The sequence below is a fragment of the Nycticebus coucang genome, chromosome 19 (assembly GCF_027406575.1).
Source record: "Nycticebus coucang isolate mNycCou1 chromosome 19, mNycCou1.pri, whole genome shotgun sequence".
Lineage (NCBI taxonomy): Eukaryota > Metazoa > Chordata > Mammalia > Primates > Lorisidae > Nycticebus > Nycticebus coucang.
Window position 1 is genome coordinate 58,016,162 of NC_069798.1, and position 19,077 is coordinate 58,035,238.

Genomic DNA, 19,077 nt, shown 5'->3' on the forward strand with positions numbered 1-19,077 from the left:
ATTTTATGCAGCGCAGTGGACGGCGTGATCCTTTACTGTAGTCAGTGAAATCTGCAGTAAGGATCCTACTCCCATTCATTCTCGATGGTGCGTCCACCTTGGCAAGGCCGCCCTTAGAGGGCTGAGGCCGGCCGACCGGCCTGGGGAGCATGCCGGCGGGGGCCAGCAAACGCGAGGACCACCTAGAGCCTGTCGCCGCCGGCCTGTCCGCAGGGGACCGCGCGCGGGCAGCCTCAAGAGCCTGGAGAGGGCAGCACGCTCGCGGGCAACTCGCGCGCCCACTGCGCCCGAGCACCCGTGCCGCGGGGGCAGGGAACACTCCCGGGGCGCCCTCCACCCCCACCCCGAGCCTGCGCCCCTAATCCTGCAGGAAGCCGGCAGGCGGCGAGCGGCGCGGCCACGCCCCGCGCTCGGGCACCATCTGGCGGGCGCCGCCTGGCCGGGCCGGAGGGGGGCGCAGGGGGCGGTGGCGCGCGGGGGCCGGGGCGGGGCGGGGCGCGGCGCGACGGGGCGGGTCGGCCCGGCCGGGCGGCGGCCGGGCGGCAGCCGCGCGGGTGGCCGCAGAGGCCGCGGAGGCGGCGGCGCGCAGCCAGCTTGCACCACGCCATGGCCTCGCACGCCCGGCGGCGCCGCCCCCTGCCCGCGCTGCTGGCGCTCTGCTCGCTGCTCGGCCAGCTGCAGGTAAGGAGCCGCGCCCGCCCCGGACAGGCGCCTTCTCCGGGCTCCAGGGTGGACACCGGCTCGGGGACCGCGACGCGTCCTAGCTCCTCCGCCTGCCCAGAAGCCGAGCCGAAGCGGTGGGGTGCGGAGACCGGGAACAGCCCCTGAGGGCGGCGGTTAGACGCGGACGGCGCGGGGAGGCAGAGGGCAGGTGGAGGGGTGTTAGGGTGCAGAGGGGACATGTTGACAGGACTCCGTACCCCAACACGGGCTCTTCCAGAAGCCCCACTTGCTCGCAGACTTCGATGATACCGTGTACTCTCCTTCTAAGACGGCGGTGGAGGTGCAGCCCCCGCCCTTGCGAGCAGAGTCCCAGACAGCACCCGCGTTAGATCTGAGACACGGCTTCTCTCCGGTGGCCTCCTTTTCCAAATTTCCTCCCTAATTTCCTTGATTCTGAACCAAAGGATTGACTCCGGTGCAGAGCCCCTTTGGGGAGTCCCTGTCCCCACATTAGGGCCACCACCCGGCAGAGAAAGTGCTTAGGTGGGAGGTGGGAGTGATCCTGGAAATGGAGTGGCTTCTCAAAAGGGATTTCTTTCGCAGACCACTAAGTACAGTTATCAAGTAAATAAAGCCAGGAACCAAGTTTCTGTCGTACTGAAGAAGAGACGTATAGTGCAGCAAACCCGCACAACAAATACTTTAAAAATCTTTATGTGCACTTAAAAGTTTCTCCTAAGGAAGGGTGAGTGTCGGTGGTTTTCTTGGTTTCAGCAATATCAGTTTTCCCTTCTCTGTTAAAATTGGCTTAGGCTGCTCGTGCTTGTAATCCCAGCCCTCTGGGAGGCCGCAGCGGGCGGATTGCTTGAATTCCCAGGTTTGAGACCAGCCTGAGCAAGAGCGAGACCCCCGTCTTTAAAAAAATAGCCGGGTAGGGTGGCGCCTGTGGCTCAAGAAGTAGGGCGCCGGCCCCATATACCGGGGGTGGCAGGTTCAAACCCGGCCAAAAAACAAAATAGCCGGGTGTTGTAGCAGGCACCTGCAGTCCCAGCTACTTGGGAGGCTGAGGCAAGAGACGCTTGAGTCCAAGGGTTTGAAGTTGTTGTGAACTATGACACCAGGCACTCTACCGAGGGCGACAAAATGAGACTGTCTCTAAAAAAAAAAAAATTGGCTTAGGCTGCTAACTTCACTTGGTCCCAGGGCACAGACCCAGGTGAAGACGTGGGGAGGTGCAGTTGGAGAACTCACTCTGTTTGGGGTGAGAAGAGAGGGGGGAAACCTTGACAATAGTAATGGGAGTGCACTGTAGGCTGACACAGAAAACTATTTATTAGAAAAATCGATTAATGAAAAGATTAATTCTATTTCATCCCCAATTGTAGGGGCCTCTCAGAATGGTTGAGGGAAAAGAAAGCAGAAAAACCTAATGGAATTTTTCATTTTAAGCATTTCAGGTGTTGCTTAATTAGGTGTTCAACAGGTTGAACAGGGTGGTACCTTATTTGAACTAAAGAACCAGGGTTTCCGTGAACAGCGAACCACCTAAGAAAAACCTGCCTGACCATGCAGTTTAAAAAGTATCTATTTCACATTGCTGCTGCAAAAACTACGTTCATGCATATGTGCATTGAGTGCCTTTGCCTCTAAAACTAACAGCAAATGCCATGGAAATATGTTTATTTTTCAGAGCCCTTTAACAAGTGCTGTCTCCCCTCCTTTTCCCTTTAAGCTGTTTTTTTTTTTTTTTTTTTGTAGAGACAGAGTCTCACTTTATGGCCCTCGGTAGAGTGCCGTGGCTTCACACGGCTCACAGCAACCTCCAGCTCCTGGGCTCAAGCGATTCTCTTGCCTCAGCCTCCCGAGTAGCTGGGACTACAGGCGCCCGCCACAACGCCCAGCTATTTTTTGGTTGCAGTTTGGCCGGGGCCGGGTTTGAACCCGCCACCCTCGGTATATGGGGCCGGCGCCTTACCGACTGAGCCACAGGCGCCGCCCCCTTTAAGCTGTTTTTAATTATGTGTCTTTTAAAATCCCATCTAACCTTCTGCACTGGCCAGTTCCAATTCTAAGGGGGCAAAAAAATGGCTTCTAGGAATCCTCTGGTGTCACTGGTTGGGCTATGAATTAAATTGACATTAGACAGATTAACTAGAGAAAAAAGATATTGAATTGGGCGGCGCCTGTGGCTCAGTGAGTAGGGCGCCGGCCCCATATGCCGAGGGTGGCGGGTTCAAACCCAGCCCCGGCCAAACTGCAACCAAAAAATAGCCGGGCGTTGTAGCGGGCGCCTGTAGTCCCAGCTGCTCGGGAGGCTGAGGCAAGAGAATCGCGTAAGCCCAAGAGTTAGAGGTTGCTGTGAGCCGTGTGACGCCACGGCTCTCTACCAGAGGGCGGTACAGTGAGACTCTGTCTCTACAAAAAAAAAAAAAAAAAAAAAGATATTGAATTACAGACAGAGGCACACAGAATAGGAGACTCAAAGAAGTTATACAGCATCCTGAATTACAGAAAGGAGCAGAGGCTTAGGGTTTCTGGGGGTGGTGGGAACCCACGTTATGCGGATTTGAGGGGAGGAAACATTTGAGTAAAGATTGTTTTGTTAGGCAGGTAATGAAAGTCTCAGAGCTGACCCCAGAAGAGGAGATAACTGGACCACATGTGAACATCCAGCCCCCTCTCCTATGATCGCAGTTAATCTTCCTTGGTGGGTAAGATTCCCAGGGAAGGATTCTTGATTATTGAGTTCCTTTTGGAGGTGCTCAGAGAAAGCCTCTGCCTGCGTCTACGGCTGTTCCCCAAGTGCCCTCGTTCAAAGTTATCAGCATGCCCAAGTGTCATACAAGTAATTTGGGGTGGCATTTCCTGAACTCCTTAACAATCAAATGAGATCAAGTTGCTTTTCTGCATATTTTAGTTTGTGCCCAACACCCAAAGGGAATTCATATTCTCTGCAAGGTTGGGCTAGGTGCATTGTTAAAGTATTGTCCCCCAAAGATACTGTGCTTACAAGCACTCACTGTATTCAGTTGGTGCTGCTTTGGCCAACCTGTTGTCTTAGTTCAAAAACTTAGGAATTGAATTGGCAATCCATTGATGTTGATAATGATTCAACACTGGGCAAGGCTTGAGGAACTGCTTAGGGTGAGAATTGATTTTGCACAGTGGTTGGCAAAAACCACTTCTAGAAATTGCTTTATCTACCTAGTAATGTATTTAGTTCCATTTGCATTATGTTTAATAGATTCAAACTCACCTGGAAGATTATTAGTTTCGTCTTTTAAAACATTTGTCTGATTACATCTTTGCCTTCCTGTAGTTGTGAGAGAATTTGGTTTGGGGTCCTAATAAGAGAATTTGCCTACAGATCAAAGCATTTTGAGTTTTTACGTTGGTAGTCCTGCTGTTTATTCCAAGTAAGAAAATACAGAAGCACACACTGTTTTTATTAAGGTAACTGATGATCCACAGCCATATTTGTCCCATGTTATCTAAGACCAAAGGACACACACATTCATTCCCAGGACAGCGAATATTTACAGCGCATAGCACATGGTACCAGAGAGGAGCAAGATGAAGGCTTGTGTGTGTTCACAGGTCACAGTCTAGCACAGAGGGCGAGGGGTAAAGTGTAATAATAAATAAAATAAAGTGTAAAATAATAAAGCAGCATGGGAAGACGAGGGCAGAGGGTGGCGGAGAAATGAGGGAGGGAGTTGAAATCAGGGAGGACTTTGGGAGGAAGAGGCCTCTGAAGTGAACTTCGAAGGATGGACAGGAAGCCAAGGGTCAGAGAAGAAAGAATTCCCAGACATGGGTGAGGGGGAAAGCTTTCTAGATGGAGAGGATGGCACGAGAGGTTTAGGTGGAAAGAATCATGGCAGGAAAACACACACACACATATTTTTATGACCTTACAGATAGTTCGAAGCACTTAATTTAGGAAACCCCACCAAACAGATGGGGCGTTGAACTTTTATAGTTTTGAGATAACTCTTGTATGACCCTTATTGAGGTGATAAAGGAGCCTGATCAGAACAGAGAGGCATGGGGCCCTGGGAAGGCTGTGGGGAGACCCCCCCCAGAGGAAATCCCCTAGGTGGGGCTCGGGCCTGTAGGACAGGTGGGTGCTCTGTACCAGCTGTCTTCCTGCCCCCCCATCCTGGGGGGGGAGACTTGGGTGTATAAATCAATACCTTGTGTGGAGGACACACACACACACATACACCCCTGTGGGCTTGTACTTCATTTTGTTAGTAAATATTTCAAATGCCTCCCTGTTATTTCCTGTCCACCGTTTCCCCTATAATGGCAAATCTGTAATACAAACACACTTCAGTGTGTTGATAAGGAAATAGGACTTTGTTTTTTCAGTTATCTACCAGAAATTCTTACACCAGGAAAACCGAAACAATAAAATGTGTCTCTGACAGTTAGTATAAATCAGTGTTTTATGAGGACATGAAAAGGGGAGTTCCAAACCAGGGCCTCCTTTGCAGAGGGTATTGTTCTACGAAGGTGTAGCATGCACTTTATCTGCCTCGTCAGTATTAAAATTTCCTCCATTGCATTTTCCTATTTTTGAAGTGTATGGAAAAAAAAATAACGTTTTTTCCATATGGTATGTCCAGTGGACTCCAGGAATGTTGTTTGGGCTGTTTTTTGTTTGTTTGGTTTTTGGTTTTTTGAGATGAGTCTGCATCCCACCCTGATGGCTCTCCTCGGGTCCACGTGGGCCACTTCCCAGGGCATCTACTACCAGCCAGGGTGGCCCTCGGCCTGTCAGCCATCTCCCTGGGGTGTCCTGGCCCCGGTCCACAAGGGAAGCACACCTACCTCTGAGCGCATGGGGCCCCTGACTCCACCTCTGTCGTCTCAGTGTGTGAAGGCTTCTGCCCAGCAGCTGATTTTTTTTCCATGCACCTTTCCGTTCTCCACCTGGCAAAGCTCATTGCAAAGAAAGCATGGGCTTTCTTTAGTCTCCATGACTAGAAGGACGTTTTAAGTTCAACTCATCTCTTCTGCCCCTAAGCACTCAGCCTGAAGAAACCAAGAAGGAGCAGTGGGGTTTAGCAAAACAGACATGGCCCCTCTGAAGCTGTTGCTGAGCTTTTGAGGCTTACAGCTGAGTGGGTGTTGAGCAAGATTATGCACAGCCCCATATCTTCTGTCCTGATTCTGAGAGATGCTCTGTTTCCTGCCAGCAAGACCAACCTGCCCCTGGCAGTGTTCCCCGGCTGGCCGCTGTCACCAGAAGCTCATTGTCAGAGGGCTGGCTGGTGCTGCTGTTCTCACGGCATCAAGTTCCAGTGGCGATGTGTTCTCAGGCCATGGAGCCCCTGGGATCTCTGGTCAGCAGTCGGAAGGACATTCTTCACGGCTGTGATGACCGCTTTATGTCTGTGTTTGTTTTGTTGGCCACCGTGGACTTTCAGCCTTTGATTGCTGTGGGATGTCACATTTGATAGTGAGAAATAAACCTAAATTTATGTTAAATGCAGTCATTGATTGCCACAAATCAGTGAAGGTAGGACACTTCCGTAGGGTAAGGAGGCAGAGACCGAGGGCACAGCCCCTGTCTTCAGGAGACTCACAGTCCAGGCGTGTGCAGGGAACACGGCAGGACACTGTTGCGAGGAGCGTTTGCAGTGTGTGGTGGGCACATGGGACAAGAGTGCCGTAACCAAAACATGTGGAGGAGGATGTCATTCCCTCCCTCCTTCCCGTGTGGTTGTGTGTGTCTAAAGCACTATACAAGTGCAAGAGCTCCACATTTGGGCAGGGGCTCCAGGAAGCCCAGGGCTCTGCTGGTGGCGGGAATAGCAGGTGGAGTGTTTTCAGGGAATTACAGTACAGTATTCTTGGGCTCCAGGTGTGGGGGGGAAAGGTGGCAAAAGCCAGCACTCAAAGTCTTCATGTGCAAAATAGTTCAGATTTAATCTTGTTGAACTGTGAGCTGGGGCAGGCCATGATCAGATTTGTGTGCTAGGGGAAGAGTGTCCGGGGGTGGGGCTGGGGGCCAGTAAGGAGGCCACTGCCCTGGTTTTGGGAACTGTTAAAAAAGGGTTGAATCAGGTCAGGGCAGTGCTGAGAGAAGGTGAAGCCCAGTGCAGGGGCGACTTCAGAGCCAGCTGGGCTGCACAGGGTGCAGAAGGTGCAGGGGGCAGAGGATGCAGCCCACTGGACCTATTAAGAAAAAACAAAGACATGGCAGATGTCAGGACATCTGATTATAGTTTTCTTGGTTTATTAAGGAAATTACTGTCTTAGTCCAGATCACAGAGTTATTCAGGTTCAAGTGAAGAAGGACTTCTTTTCTCCAAACAAAAGAGGATGAAGAATTTCCTCATTTGGGGGATTATCTTATTGGGAGGCAGAGACTAAGTTCCCTAGACCTGTGGAGGTAAACAAGCTAAAGGCCTAAAGGCGTTGGGCTGGGCAGGAAATTTGTGCGCTGGAATGTACAGAGCCATTTCCTGAGCTGGAGGTGTCTTCGAATGAGAAGTTCAGGAGAGAGGCAGAGAGCTCGAAAACTCAGGCTGAAGAGCGATAAGCAGCAGAGATCCCAGCAGAGGCAGGTGTGACCTGACCCTGGTCTTCCCACACTGGCCTCAGAATATGTCACCTGACCCCAAAAACACCAGTGTTTACGTTGGACCAATTGCTGGGCAAAAAAACATTTTCGCTTGCATGACACACATTTTCCTGGCAGACTGTTGTTGCCTTAGAAGAGTTTCCCCCTTCCTCTCTGCTCAGTCGCTCTTAGACCTCCCCACACCCCACAAAAAAATCCTAGCCTAGCAGGTGACTTGGAGGCCCCCGTGCCACAAGCCAAGAGAAGCCAAGTCCGAGAACTGCCAGCTTTCCAAGTGGCAGGAAGAACAGACTGCAAAATCTGCCCTTTTGGTTCATCCGAGTAATAATAACTTATTACATTTCCTGTTCAGAGTGTTGAGCGTACCAGAGCCACTTCCTCAAGCTATCAGAAATTTGAAGACTTTCCATTAAAAATGAGGAAGAAAAACTCTCTTTAGCTTCTGGTGAATGTGATGGGTAAACCGGGCAGTGGGGAAAGGTGCGGCCTGCCTGAAACCCTGTCAGCACCACAGGCCTGGCTGCGCTGGAGTGCTCGTCACATTTTGGCAGATGAGAGATGAACCACTTCCCTAAGGTATCGATCTCTTAATATCTATTTCTTGTCTAACGCAGTAGGAACCTAACTTGAAAGTGTGTCACTTAGTGGCACAAACAGCTGTCAAACTCACATCCCATTGAAAAAGATCTTTAAAGGCCTGTATCTCACGACTGCGTGCTGGGATGTGCAAGCGGGATGGTGCCTAAAACCTTCCTGCTCGCTGAGGATCTGTTCCATTTTTAAAGCTCAGTGGAGATTATTCACATCCGCCCTTGCTCACCAGTTTCCTCGTTTAAAACTTCCTAATGTCAGGAACTTCCCTCCCACAGACCTGAATCTAACATGTCACAATTTGACCCCATTTCCTCAAATTTGTACTTTAATAAGAGTAAAGACTGGTTGGTTCATGTCTTCTTTATTTTAATATTTCTATTGCTGAAGATTGTTAGCCCACAGCTTCCCCTTCCTGGAGGGTGTACATTCCAGTTCCTTCCATCTCTTCGTAAGCTTTTTTATTTTTCAATTCCACAGATACTTATGTTATATTTATTGGCAAATCAAACAAACAAACCCAAAACCTGCAAGGCAACTGCCTCAGGACCTTGCAGCCTCTGAACTCCGATTCCCCTTTCCTTGTGTGTCACCACAAGGGGGGCAAGGGAGATGCTGGGGAGCACAGAGCGGAAAGGATGGCATTGATTCGTACTGGAAGGATAAGAATGATTCCGAGGCACAGAGAGCTGGGGGGAGAAGAGGCAGAGTTGGGGACAAGCAGAGCAGACACAGAAAATCCTGTCCCACCCGATGTCTGGGACCAGGGAAGAGTGAAGCCAGTTGCAAGGAGCTGTGGGTCTTGGTCACACGGGGTCTGCCTTGTAGACCAGGAGTTCTCAACTATGATCCTCAACCCAGTCACAGTACTGCCTGGGAACAAGTGAAAAATGCACATTCCTGGGCTCACCTCACACTGACTCAGAAACCCTGCTGCTGTAGATCAGGGGATTCCATGCATGGGTTTTGAGCTCAGCTCTAATATGATGAATATGTTAGAGGATTTGCCATTTGTTGATTTCTGCCTCTGTGCAGACATGTGCTAAGTGCTTTAAGTAGAATATGTCTATTGCTCACTCTGCCTTGCTAATAAGACGAGAAAACTGGGCCAGGTGCAGTAGCTCACACCTGTGATCCTAGCTTTCTGGGAGGATCGCTTGAGATCAGGCATTTGAGACCAGCCTGAGCAAGAGCAAGACCCTGTCTCTGCTAAAAATGGAAAAATGAGTTAAGTTCTAGCTGCTCAGGAGGTTGAGACAGGAGAATTGCTTGAACTCGGGATTGTGAGGTCGTAGTGGGGTATGATCGTGATACTGTACTTTATCCCAGGTAACAGGGCAAGACCCTGTCTCAACAAAACAAAAAAAGAGGGAGAGAACAGACTGAGGCACAGAGAGACTAGTTAACTTGCCTGAGTTTGCATAGCTAGTAAGTGACAGAGCTCCAGCTCCTCCCAGGCCTCTGTCTACCCCTCACTCAGGTAAAGTGCTTGTATAGGTGACTATGTGATGGGGTAGAGAAAGAGATGTCCTAGAAGGGTGGGATGGGTGCAGGCCTTTGGTATTTGGAGAACTGTCATACCAATCTTCCATCTGTGGAGGTCTGTCTTATCTGCTTGAGGATGTACTTATTGAGGGCTTTCTAGAACTAAGCAGAAATGAAGATGCTGTGTCTTTAAGTCTAATCAAGATAAAAGACAGGCACTCAGAGCACCCTCAGCACATGTTCTGAGTGCCAGTTGATCCCTGACTCAGGAGGAAAAGAAGTGTGACATCTTGAATCATCTCTGCCACTTCCTGAAGCCAAGGCACCCCTGACTTCTCTATGCCCCACACACCGGAGAAGACTGTACCCCAGCTGGATGGGCATGTCCTGCACCTCACCAGGCTCTGTGCTGGGCCCTGGAGCCCCAGGGCAGTGGACAGTGAGAACTAAATATTCACCCTCATGACATCTGGACGCAGTTCTATGGTATTTGTAAAGTTTCCCTAGTCTTAGTCTTACTATAATTACAGTTAATTTGGGGACACCTCTCTGGACCCAAATCACTTGGGCTTCTATTCTGATTTGTCTCTACTGTGGCACAAATCAAAATCATTTTTCATTACTGACATTTTTTCAGTTTGTTAAAAGTAATAGGAGAAAAACTCAAATAACAAAGAGGGTCAGACCATATATATCTGGGTCGTGGTCAGTCTGGAGCTTTTGCTCAGGGTGAGACAGAGAGACGCCCATGAGGTCTGAGTGGAAGGTCACAGCGTGGGGTTACTGATAACCAGTAGTCGGAAATCTAGAAACAGACCCCCAAACCTATGACCCTGGAGTACAAGAGAGGCAGTTACGTTCAGTGGAAACACAACTGGAATCTCTTCTTCACTCATTCATTTCCAATGGTCACAAGGTTTAAAAATGACAATATAAAAAAAATCGCCCCCTTATAAGGGGCTAAATCTCTGCCCCAGTTGGTGGGGGGAGTCCCTGTGATCCAGGTCGCTGGGGTCTGACTTACGTGTAAAATTATAAATGATCAAAGCACCAGAAGGCATAACCAGTCATCTTAACTGTGAGGCGTCCTCACAAGTGAGGGGACACAAGTGATGAGCTCCCGGCTCCCGTGCCTGGGGGGTGAATCCCAGTGAAGGATGTCTCAAACTTCTCAGACACCAGTGGCAGGTGGGAAGAGGCCGGGCCAGGTATGTTGTATGTTAGGCAGCCCTGTGTTCTCTCCCTCCTAGAAAAGACAATTTGAACCCAGGAAGAGGTTTTAACTTGATGTTGCAACCTCTTCCCCCAACGTATTTCTGATTTTGCCCCAAGTTGGTGGAGTCTTTCCAAGTTCATGCATGGGAGTGTGAATTGGATTCAGAACTAGTAGGAAATGGTTATGGTCGTCTGTGAAGGGAAGTTATGAGATCACAGTCATCTCTCCTAGGATGCTGGGAGATACGGAAGTCAAGTCTCTGGTGAAGTGCCCGGGGCACACGGTAGCTGCTCCATGAGGGCCAGTTCTTCCTGTCCCCTCCATTCAGGATAAATGGCGTCTGTGTTAAGGGATCGGAGAGGTGGCTCTCAGTGTCTGTTGTACAGACAGAGATGACTGTACTGTGTTTGGGGCTATGAGAAAGTTCTGGCTCTTGGTCTTTCATGTCATCCCTGACCTTGCTGCTCCCAGCAGCACCTGGGAGTGTGTAAGAAATGCAGAATCTCAGGCCCCAACCCTGGGCCTTCTGAATCAGAATCTGCATTGTAATAAGGTTTCTAGGTGCTTGTTGAAGAAGTCCTGGCTTTCACCCTGAGGGTCTGGGGCCATCAAGGGAAGGCAGGGTGCAGGTAGCGGGATAGTTGCTCCTTAAGCCACTGTAGTGGTCATGGCCTTGGCAGCTTGGTGCACCCCTAGGATGGAAGGCTCTTGGCTAACAGCAAACCAGTTCACTCTTAGAAGCTGAGCGGGGGTGGGGTGGGGGGGGGTTGTTGGCTTTTACTGCAGAAAGAGAAAGCAGTTTTCATTTCAAACCACTGAAAGTTTAAGAAGAAAATCTAAGAATGACAATTGAAAAAGGCTTTCACACTGGGAGAATAAAGGGGCATTCACTGGAGCCTGTGCAGAGGGTGTCAGTGATCATATAAGGACAAGTCAAAGCCATCCTAATTACTGTTTTTAGGAAACAAACCGTCCTTGCACTTTGATTTCAGGAAGCCCACAGCTGCAAACTTTTTTTACTCTTTATCTCTCTGGAAGACAAAGAAACTTGGAATTTAAAAGTTTTGAAATGCCAGGTTATTTCTTCACTTTCCCTTGGGCCATATGTTTTCTTTTCAAGAAGTAGATAATAATGCATTGTGAGGAAAGTGAGACAGAGGGGTGAGCAAAAATCAATAGATCTTTGATGTTGCTCCTGTCTGCCTCTGTGCAGGGCTCTTTTTCTCCTTTAAGGAGTAAATTGATTGAATCAAGGCGGGAGGTCAAGTAACAAGCAACTTTGGAGACAGTGTATAAAGTGAGTTATTTAAAGTTTGTTGGAAGTTTGCAAAAAGCAAAATGGTGATTATGTCAAGACTTCTAGTAAGAGGTAGTCTCTATTTTTAAGGGTTTTCTTTTTAAATATCAAAGCTGCCCTAGGTTAGATATTTTTCTGTACATATCTATTTCAAAAAACTCCTGTAGCAAAATGGTTAAGATGGTAAACTTTATGTTATCACAATTAATAACACATTTTGAGAGCACTGACCCTTGTGTAGAATGTGAGTAACATCAGAGACTTGTAGGATTCTTGGGTTCATTTTTAGCATCTTGGAAGAATTTCTTGGTTTTCTAAGGGAAATGTTCTTGGCCTAAACAGCATCACTGCATGGTTCTTGAGAAAATAATGTAGGGTTTTAGCATTTGAGTAAGACATGTTCAATGTGTTGAGGGCCTAAAAGTGGGACAAAAGTACACAGCCATCGGAGGGAATGTGCACGGCTTGGTCAAGGGACTGCGAGACGGTGACTAAATGCAGTAGGAGGAGGTGGGACATAGGTCACAACACTGACTGCATAATTTGTACAGATGTGTCAGGAGACTGTGTGGTTCTGATTTTAGGATCATATTAAACATCGCCCTGGCCCCATAATAAGCACTTCATTTCATTTTCATTACCAGGCAGGAATTATCACCTCTGCCATGGGATGTTTCTGCTGTACCAGTTCTTGGATTGCTGAGGAGGCCTCTGTTTATGACAGTTGTCTCTGCTCCCTGTACCTGTGGCTGTGTCCCCTGGTACTAAAATTTTTGAGAGGTCAGGGATGGGCCCTGCCTCTAGACATTTAGCACCATGCCAATACTTTGTGCAGGTATTGGGTACAATGAAAGCTCAGTGGAGACGGCTTTGATTGTGTGATGACAGCAGAGTTATTTTTTAAATTTCAAAATATTAAGAGGGGTACAAATGTCTGGGTTGTATTGATAGCTTTTCTATTGCTTGTGTCGGGGCTATGTAAGTGTGCTCAGCACCCTAGTAGTGTTCATTGTACCCGTTACGTAGATTTTGGCTCCTCCCTTCCTTCCCCCCTCCCTTACTTGATTTCCAGGGACTTTTACTTCCTACCATGCGCAAGTGGGCCCCTCGGTGTAGGTTGCAACTTATTAGAGAGCACGTGTGCTGTTTGTTTTTCTATTACTGAGATGCTTCATTTAGGATAATGGTCTCCAGTTCCATCCACATTATTGCATTAATTGATATTAATTTATTTCTTTTTATGGTTGCATAGTACTCCTTGGTATACATGTACCACACTTTATTAATCCATCTATGAATTAATGGTTGGTTGGGTTGATTCTACATCTTTGCAATTGTGAATTGTGCTGCAATAAACATTCGCATGCCAGTGTCTTTTTTTTTAAAACCAGCAAAGCTTTTTAAAGCAACTGATCAAACTTTATCTTCTGGTCTGTATTATGTAAAAAGTCATTTTGCAAGATAAACATGAATGACTCAGAGAAAGGAATGAGTGTCCTTACTCTATTCTTTGCATAGTGAGTAAATCGACACAAAACCCCTTTGGGGAGGACACCAGGTATGCGTGAAGACTGATTCAAATTTGTCATTTTCAGTGAGACAATAGGAGTTGACCACCTGTGCTGAATGCCATTAAGTTGGAATTTTGAATACTTTTCATCACTGGACACACATTCAAAAAATGCATTTTAGAATGTCCCAAATCCTTTAATAGCACATCAGTTATAACTTTGTTTGTGACAGTCCTATTTTCTCACAATCTTAAATGAACTAGGCCCATCTTGTTATATTGTACTAATCACAACATATGTGCGGCTTACTTTGGGCAACAGACTTTTTTTTCTTTCCAGTTTTGTGTGTAAAATATATTTCTTTAAAATGAATTACATTTTCAACACTCTGGAGTTTTCTGTTCAACTCTGTGATTCTCTGTATCTATTTCTGCCATGACTCGGGCCTTGTATCTCGCTGCTGTAAATTAGGGTCTCCAAGCTTTGCTTGTGTTCATAGTTCACTGGTCTCCTATGTGGAGCAGACACACCCCAGGGCGGATGCCAGGTGATCCATGGAGGTGCACAGGGATCTTAAAACACTGTCCCTTTCTCCTCTTTGTCTCTAATTCACAACATGCTGTCTTCACAAGCGCCTGTGCAGTGCTGTTCTATAGCATGAAAGGAAGCTCTGGTCTATACAAAAGAAACATGAGTCTGATATTTTCTCTGTAAATCTGTTAAGACTGAAATTCTATCTACCACGTTTATTTAAAATGAGAATGTCTAGAAGGACTTTTGGGTTGTAACTCGCTTGTGTCCTGGTTAGCAGAAATCTCAGATCTTATCTAGCAGCAGCTTTATCAGCAGACGCACTGAGTCAGCTGTCTCTGCCTTCACCCAAGCGGGGCTGAACTCCCACACACAAAGCCACTAGCAGTGACTTGGGACACTTGTCACGACTTCACACTGACGCCTCAAGATTCCAATCCCAGGAAAAAGCACATCTTTATTTAAACCAGACATGTTTTTTTGAAGCATGCATCTTCTTCTGACTGTCCAGCTAAGACACTCTGCTGGGCAGCCTTGGCTCATTGTAGCCAGGTTAAAAGTGAGCAAGGTTGAAGCACAGAACGATAGTGAGCCCTCCAAGATCTTCTGGGTCCTCAGTCTCTCTTTCCCACCCTCTTTTTGCTTTCTGGTCATGGGAATCACTGGATGGCAGTAATGTGTACTTACCCTTCTGCCCAGATGTGGATATTAATGACCCTCTCTGTTGAAGGCAGACTGCTGAGCTGAAGGCCCAGTTACTTAATTCTCCAGCAACCTGCTAGAGAGGTCACGGAGCTCTGAAGAGAGGAAGCAGAACCTGTGTCTATGGATTCTTGGCACTTGCCAATGCCAAAACATTTACAGGAATCACTGTATCTCGTTCTCAATGCCTCGGGATGGGCACAGTTATTAGCCCTGTTGTAGAGGTGAGGGGTTACCATCAGGCTTTCTTTTTTGTCCCCCAAATGGTGGAAATGCATATAGTTTTATTAAAGAAATGTCAGGCATTCTTTCATTCAGGCCCAACTGGCAACCCAATTCCAAGAGCTACCCTAGCTAGACAAATCCTCCAGCTCTGAGAGCCACCCCATCTTTGCCCTTGGGGACCACCTGGCCAGGTGCCTCCTACCCTCATCACCAACTCCAGGTACCATGTTTTCCCCTCCAACCTGAGTTTTCCTGGCCCTTACCTCTGCTCTGCTACAGTTCTACACTCTGTTGTATCAGACTTTGAGTTAGTATCTCATTTTTCTTTTTTTTTTTTTTTTTTTAAAGACAATTTATTTTTTTATTTTTTATTTCTTTTATTTTATTTATTATTATTTTTTTTTTTTTTTGTGGTTTTTGGCCGGGGCTAGCTTTGAACCCGCCACCTCCGGCATATGGGACCGGCGCCCTATTCCTTGAGCCACAGGCGCCGCCCCTCATTTTTCTTTTTTCCTATAAAAATCTGAGTTACATCAGACCTCAGGTACCTCTGCCCTCTGAGGTACATGATTCCGACATCGTTTCCACTTCCAGGTGTGAACACTGACGGGAAGCATGCAGGTGGGAAGCTTTCTTTACATTAACAGACACAGGACTGTACCACAAATAGAAAGCCAGATAAAATGGAGAAGGGCATCTGGAAGCTTCTGGAGAAAGTAGCTAAGACAGGGACAAACCTGGAAAGTTGTTTTCAACTAGGGAAACATGTGTAGGGGGAAGAACTGAGACCTCTCCTCTGTCCTGCTGTCTCCACTGGCTGCCAAAAAAGACATCCCAAGAAACGGACCAGAAGCGGAATGTGTGTCTGTGGGTCACTTTGATCTATTAATGCTGCCTTTTGCTTATTTCTTGTTTATTTCTGAGAACAAAATTCTTCTGAGAGAAATAATTTCTTAACCTAAGACCAGCACAGTAAAGAAACTCCCTTAGTGTCTGGGCACTAGTGATTTATTCGTACTGTATTTCTGGGTAGGATCAGTTTCAGTAGTGACTTTCTTCAAGGATATTTTTTTCAAGGTCAGCGGGACTATTAAGTGAAGTGTTATTTTCACAATTAATAGTTTCTCTCTTAACAAAAACCACATCTTTCAGTTCTACTGTAACACTTAGAAATGTGATATCATCCTTACTGAAATTATTGTCACAGATGATATTTCATAAAAATCTATGGAAAACCCCTCAGTTGGTCTCATAGGTTAGGTTCTTTTCCTCTTGATTTGACAGAAGGGGCCAAGCCTCTCTCTGCTGTGTTTTATGTCAGCATGAATTTTCAGTAGAGCAAGAAAGTAATTTTAGTATCCATAATGACTTTCACTACAATTGGGTTAACAGCATGAAAAATAAATATTTAAGCCAAACTTCCCTTCAGTGTTCCAAGTACAGATCCATTTGTCTCTGCAGCTCTGCTGGCAGAAATGTTGTTTCTTTAGCTTATGGTTTTTCAGATTTATACCCAACATGGCTTTGCATAGGGAAACACATCCACATAGCTTTATAAAGAGAAATTTTATTTATAATTTATTATTTCGGCCTCCTTTCCAAAGCTTACACAGACTGTGGGCATGCTAATTCTAGAAGAGTCTGTCACCATTAAGATAAACACCAGCCTGTATGCCCTGCAACAAATGTACCCAAGACACAATAAGTGAGGTGAAAGAAGCTGAATTATCTTGCTATTTTAACTCCTTTTTTAAAGACTTACCAAGGAACTTGTGCGGGGAGTTTGTATGTATGGAGGATATTTGCTATAAACAGACTCTAATATTCCTTATTAATTCAGGAGAGATCTATTAGGAAACAAAGGTGAGCTGGAGTAAATTCTGTGGACCAAACAAAATATTTGTAGCTCATTGATCAAGAACTGTCAATGCAAGGCTGTTTATTACAAGACATCTGAGTACCTTCAGTCAAATTATATTCCTGAAAACACAAGATCTAGAGACAGACCTGATCCCAGCTGGCCTCTAAGGCATCTGTTATATAGAATAGTCCCCTATTTAGATCACAAATTAGTTCTCCCTTTGCTTCCAGAAGGATGGACCCCCAAAATGACAGGTAACATTGGCTACCTAGAGGGCGGGTGTCTGGGAGGGGCATGGGGGGAGACTTCTCCCCAACTAGGCTGCTGGATCATGTGACTATGCTCCTACTCAAAAGATAAAAAATTTTAGTGTTTTCTGCTTTATTTGCTTCATGAAGACAGCTATGATTGAAAAACTTTGACTCTGTTGTATTAGAAGGAAACAATACAATCTTAAAGGTGAGTTAGAAAAAAAAAATGCTGTAACTGAAAGTTGGTGCATCTCAATTCAATGTCAAAACCATTCCATTGCTGTATCTTGGGGAAAGAGAGGCAACACGGTGGCTGACAAAACCACCTGATTATCTGAAAATCTGCAGCCTTAGGCCTAAATTCCCCCATTCCTTTGGAGACTACTTAAGAACACTTCAGCAGGGCGGCACCTGTGGCTCAGTCGGTAAGGCGTCTGCCCCATATACCAAGGGTGGCGGGTTCAAACCCAGCCCTGGCTGAACTGCAAACCAAAAAATAGCTGGGCGTTGTGGTGGGCACCTGTAGTCCCAGCTACCTGAAGAGAATCGCTTCAGCCCAGGAGTTGGAGGTTGCTGTGAGCTGTGTGATGCCATGGCACTCTACCGAGGACGATAAAGTGAGACTCTGTCGCTACAAAAAAAAAAGAACACTTCAGCAGGAGCATGTTTTTATCAAATTGTTGTTTTACTAGGATTGCTATTAATAATAGTAATCCACCACTTTGCAACTGTGGGGACCTTGGTCTTGGAGGATGGAGTCAGGCCCAAATTCTGGGTCCCCCCCAAATTGGAAGGGAAAGTCAGAGGCAAAAGTGGGCAGGGTAGAGCCACTGTCAGGAGGGTCTTGAGCCATATGTGGGCTCTTGCCATCTGCTGGTGGGCAGGATAGCCAGTGGTGAGATGGTGGACATCAGAACTGGACAGCAGGAGGGGTCAGACAGAAGGAAGGGGCAAGGAACGAGCTGTCTGGCCGAAGGACATCTGTTCATTCATATACCAAGAAATGACCCCTGAGGATGTACCTGACAGGCTTTCCAGGTAGAGGGACAAGAAGATCCATCATAGGTTCAGGTGGAATCTGGGAGTTAGGAGCAAGAAAAGAGCTAGTCCGTCCTGCAGCAGCGAGGGACAAGTACAGTCGACCTCAGAGGACAGGCTGGAGCATCAGAAGAACTGGACTTCCTAATAAACACAGGGACTGCAATGCGGGAGCAAGCCAGGGAGCCCGCTGGGGGACAGGGTTCAAGTGAGTCTAGCACAGGGCAGGCTTCACGTGCTGAGCAAGGCCTGGGAGGGTCACAAAGTCCTCTCACAAGAGGGTTCATCCTAGGACTGGGTTTGCAAGCGGAGGGAAAGAAAGTTGGGAGCAGAGAGCAAAAAAGAAGAGGAAAGGGGGGAGAAAGGCTGGCTTTGTCTTCTCTTGCATGTTTGGACACCCCAAGGAGCTTTCCAGATTTTTTTTTCTACCTCTAAACCACATTTCCTTAAATAGAAAGTCTGTATGTTACCTTTTAAGTTGCACATATATGAAGATATGCGTCAAAGTATACTATGTAACTAGAGAACAAAGTTACACTTAAGCTGTAACTAACATGATATTAAAACCATGACTTTCTGCCACACCATAGCAGATTTTTTTTTAGTAGCAAAATGTCTGCTACTTTTTCAAAGATCTGTAATCCTGTAGCTCTGTCTAGTGGACATGTCAGTTTTGGAGTGATGAAAAGGTTCTGGAATTAAATAGTGATTTGTACAACCTGTGAAAATACTAAAAAAAAAAATCACTGAATGGTATACTTTTAAAGGTTAAATTTTATGGTATGTGAATGATATCTCAATTTTTTTAAGAAGAGGGAGGCATGTCCAGGTGAGAAGTCATAGTAAGGTATAAGCATAGGAGAGAGAAATGGATTTTAGGGAATAATTTGAAAATCTGTTTAAGAGTTGGGACATTTGGTCACTTCTGGAGACAGTGACTTCCCCATCTTTTTGCAAAGAGGTGCAGAGCTGCTGGGTTAGACAGTGTGTGGGGTGAATAAATCACAGCCACACCCCTGAACGTGGACGTAACTGCCCGCATGTCCAGGTCATACGGTGCCCAACAGGCACTGGGGCAGGGAGCCCGGGACACAGCCAGTGGCATGTGACA

The 19,077-nt window shown here is 46.9% G+C and overlaps 1 protein-coding gene across 7 annotated transcripts in view; it reads left to right on the top strand.

The window, feature by feature from the left end:
* The first annotated feature begins 553 nt into the window (after positions 1–553).
* The window catches only part of TNFRSF11A (TNF receptor superfamily member 11a), a 374,190-nt gene continuing 355,666 nt past the window's right edge, over positions 554–19,077 (top strand). For 4 of the 7 annotated variants that reach the window (XR_008376047.1, XM_053572068.1, XM_053572062.1 and 1 more), the window contains exon 1: positions 554–681. Coding sequence is in view for 4 of the 7 variants with exons in the window: in XM_053572068.1 (XP_053428043.1) it covers positions 607–681 (75 nt within the window). In the remaining 3 variants the exon portion in view is untranslated. Of the gene's footprint in view, positions 682–703; positions 1,076–3,269; positions 3,371–7,716; positions 7,835–19,077 lie in introns of those variants that run through there. The other 3 variants (XM_053572066.1, XM_053572067.1, XM_053572065.1) reach the window with 3 other exon arrangements.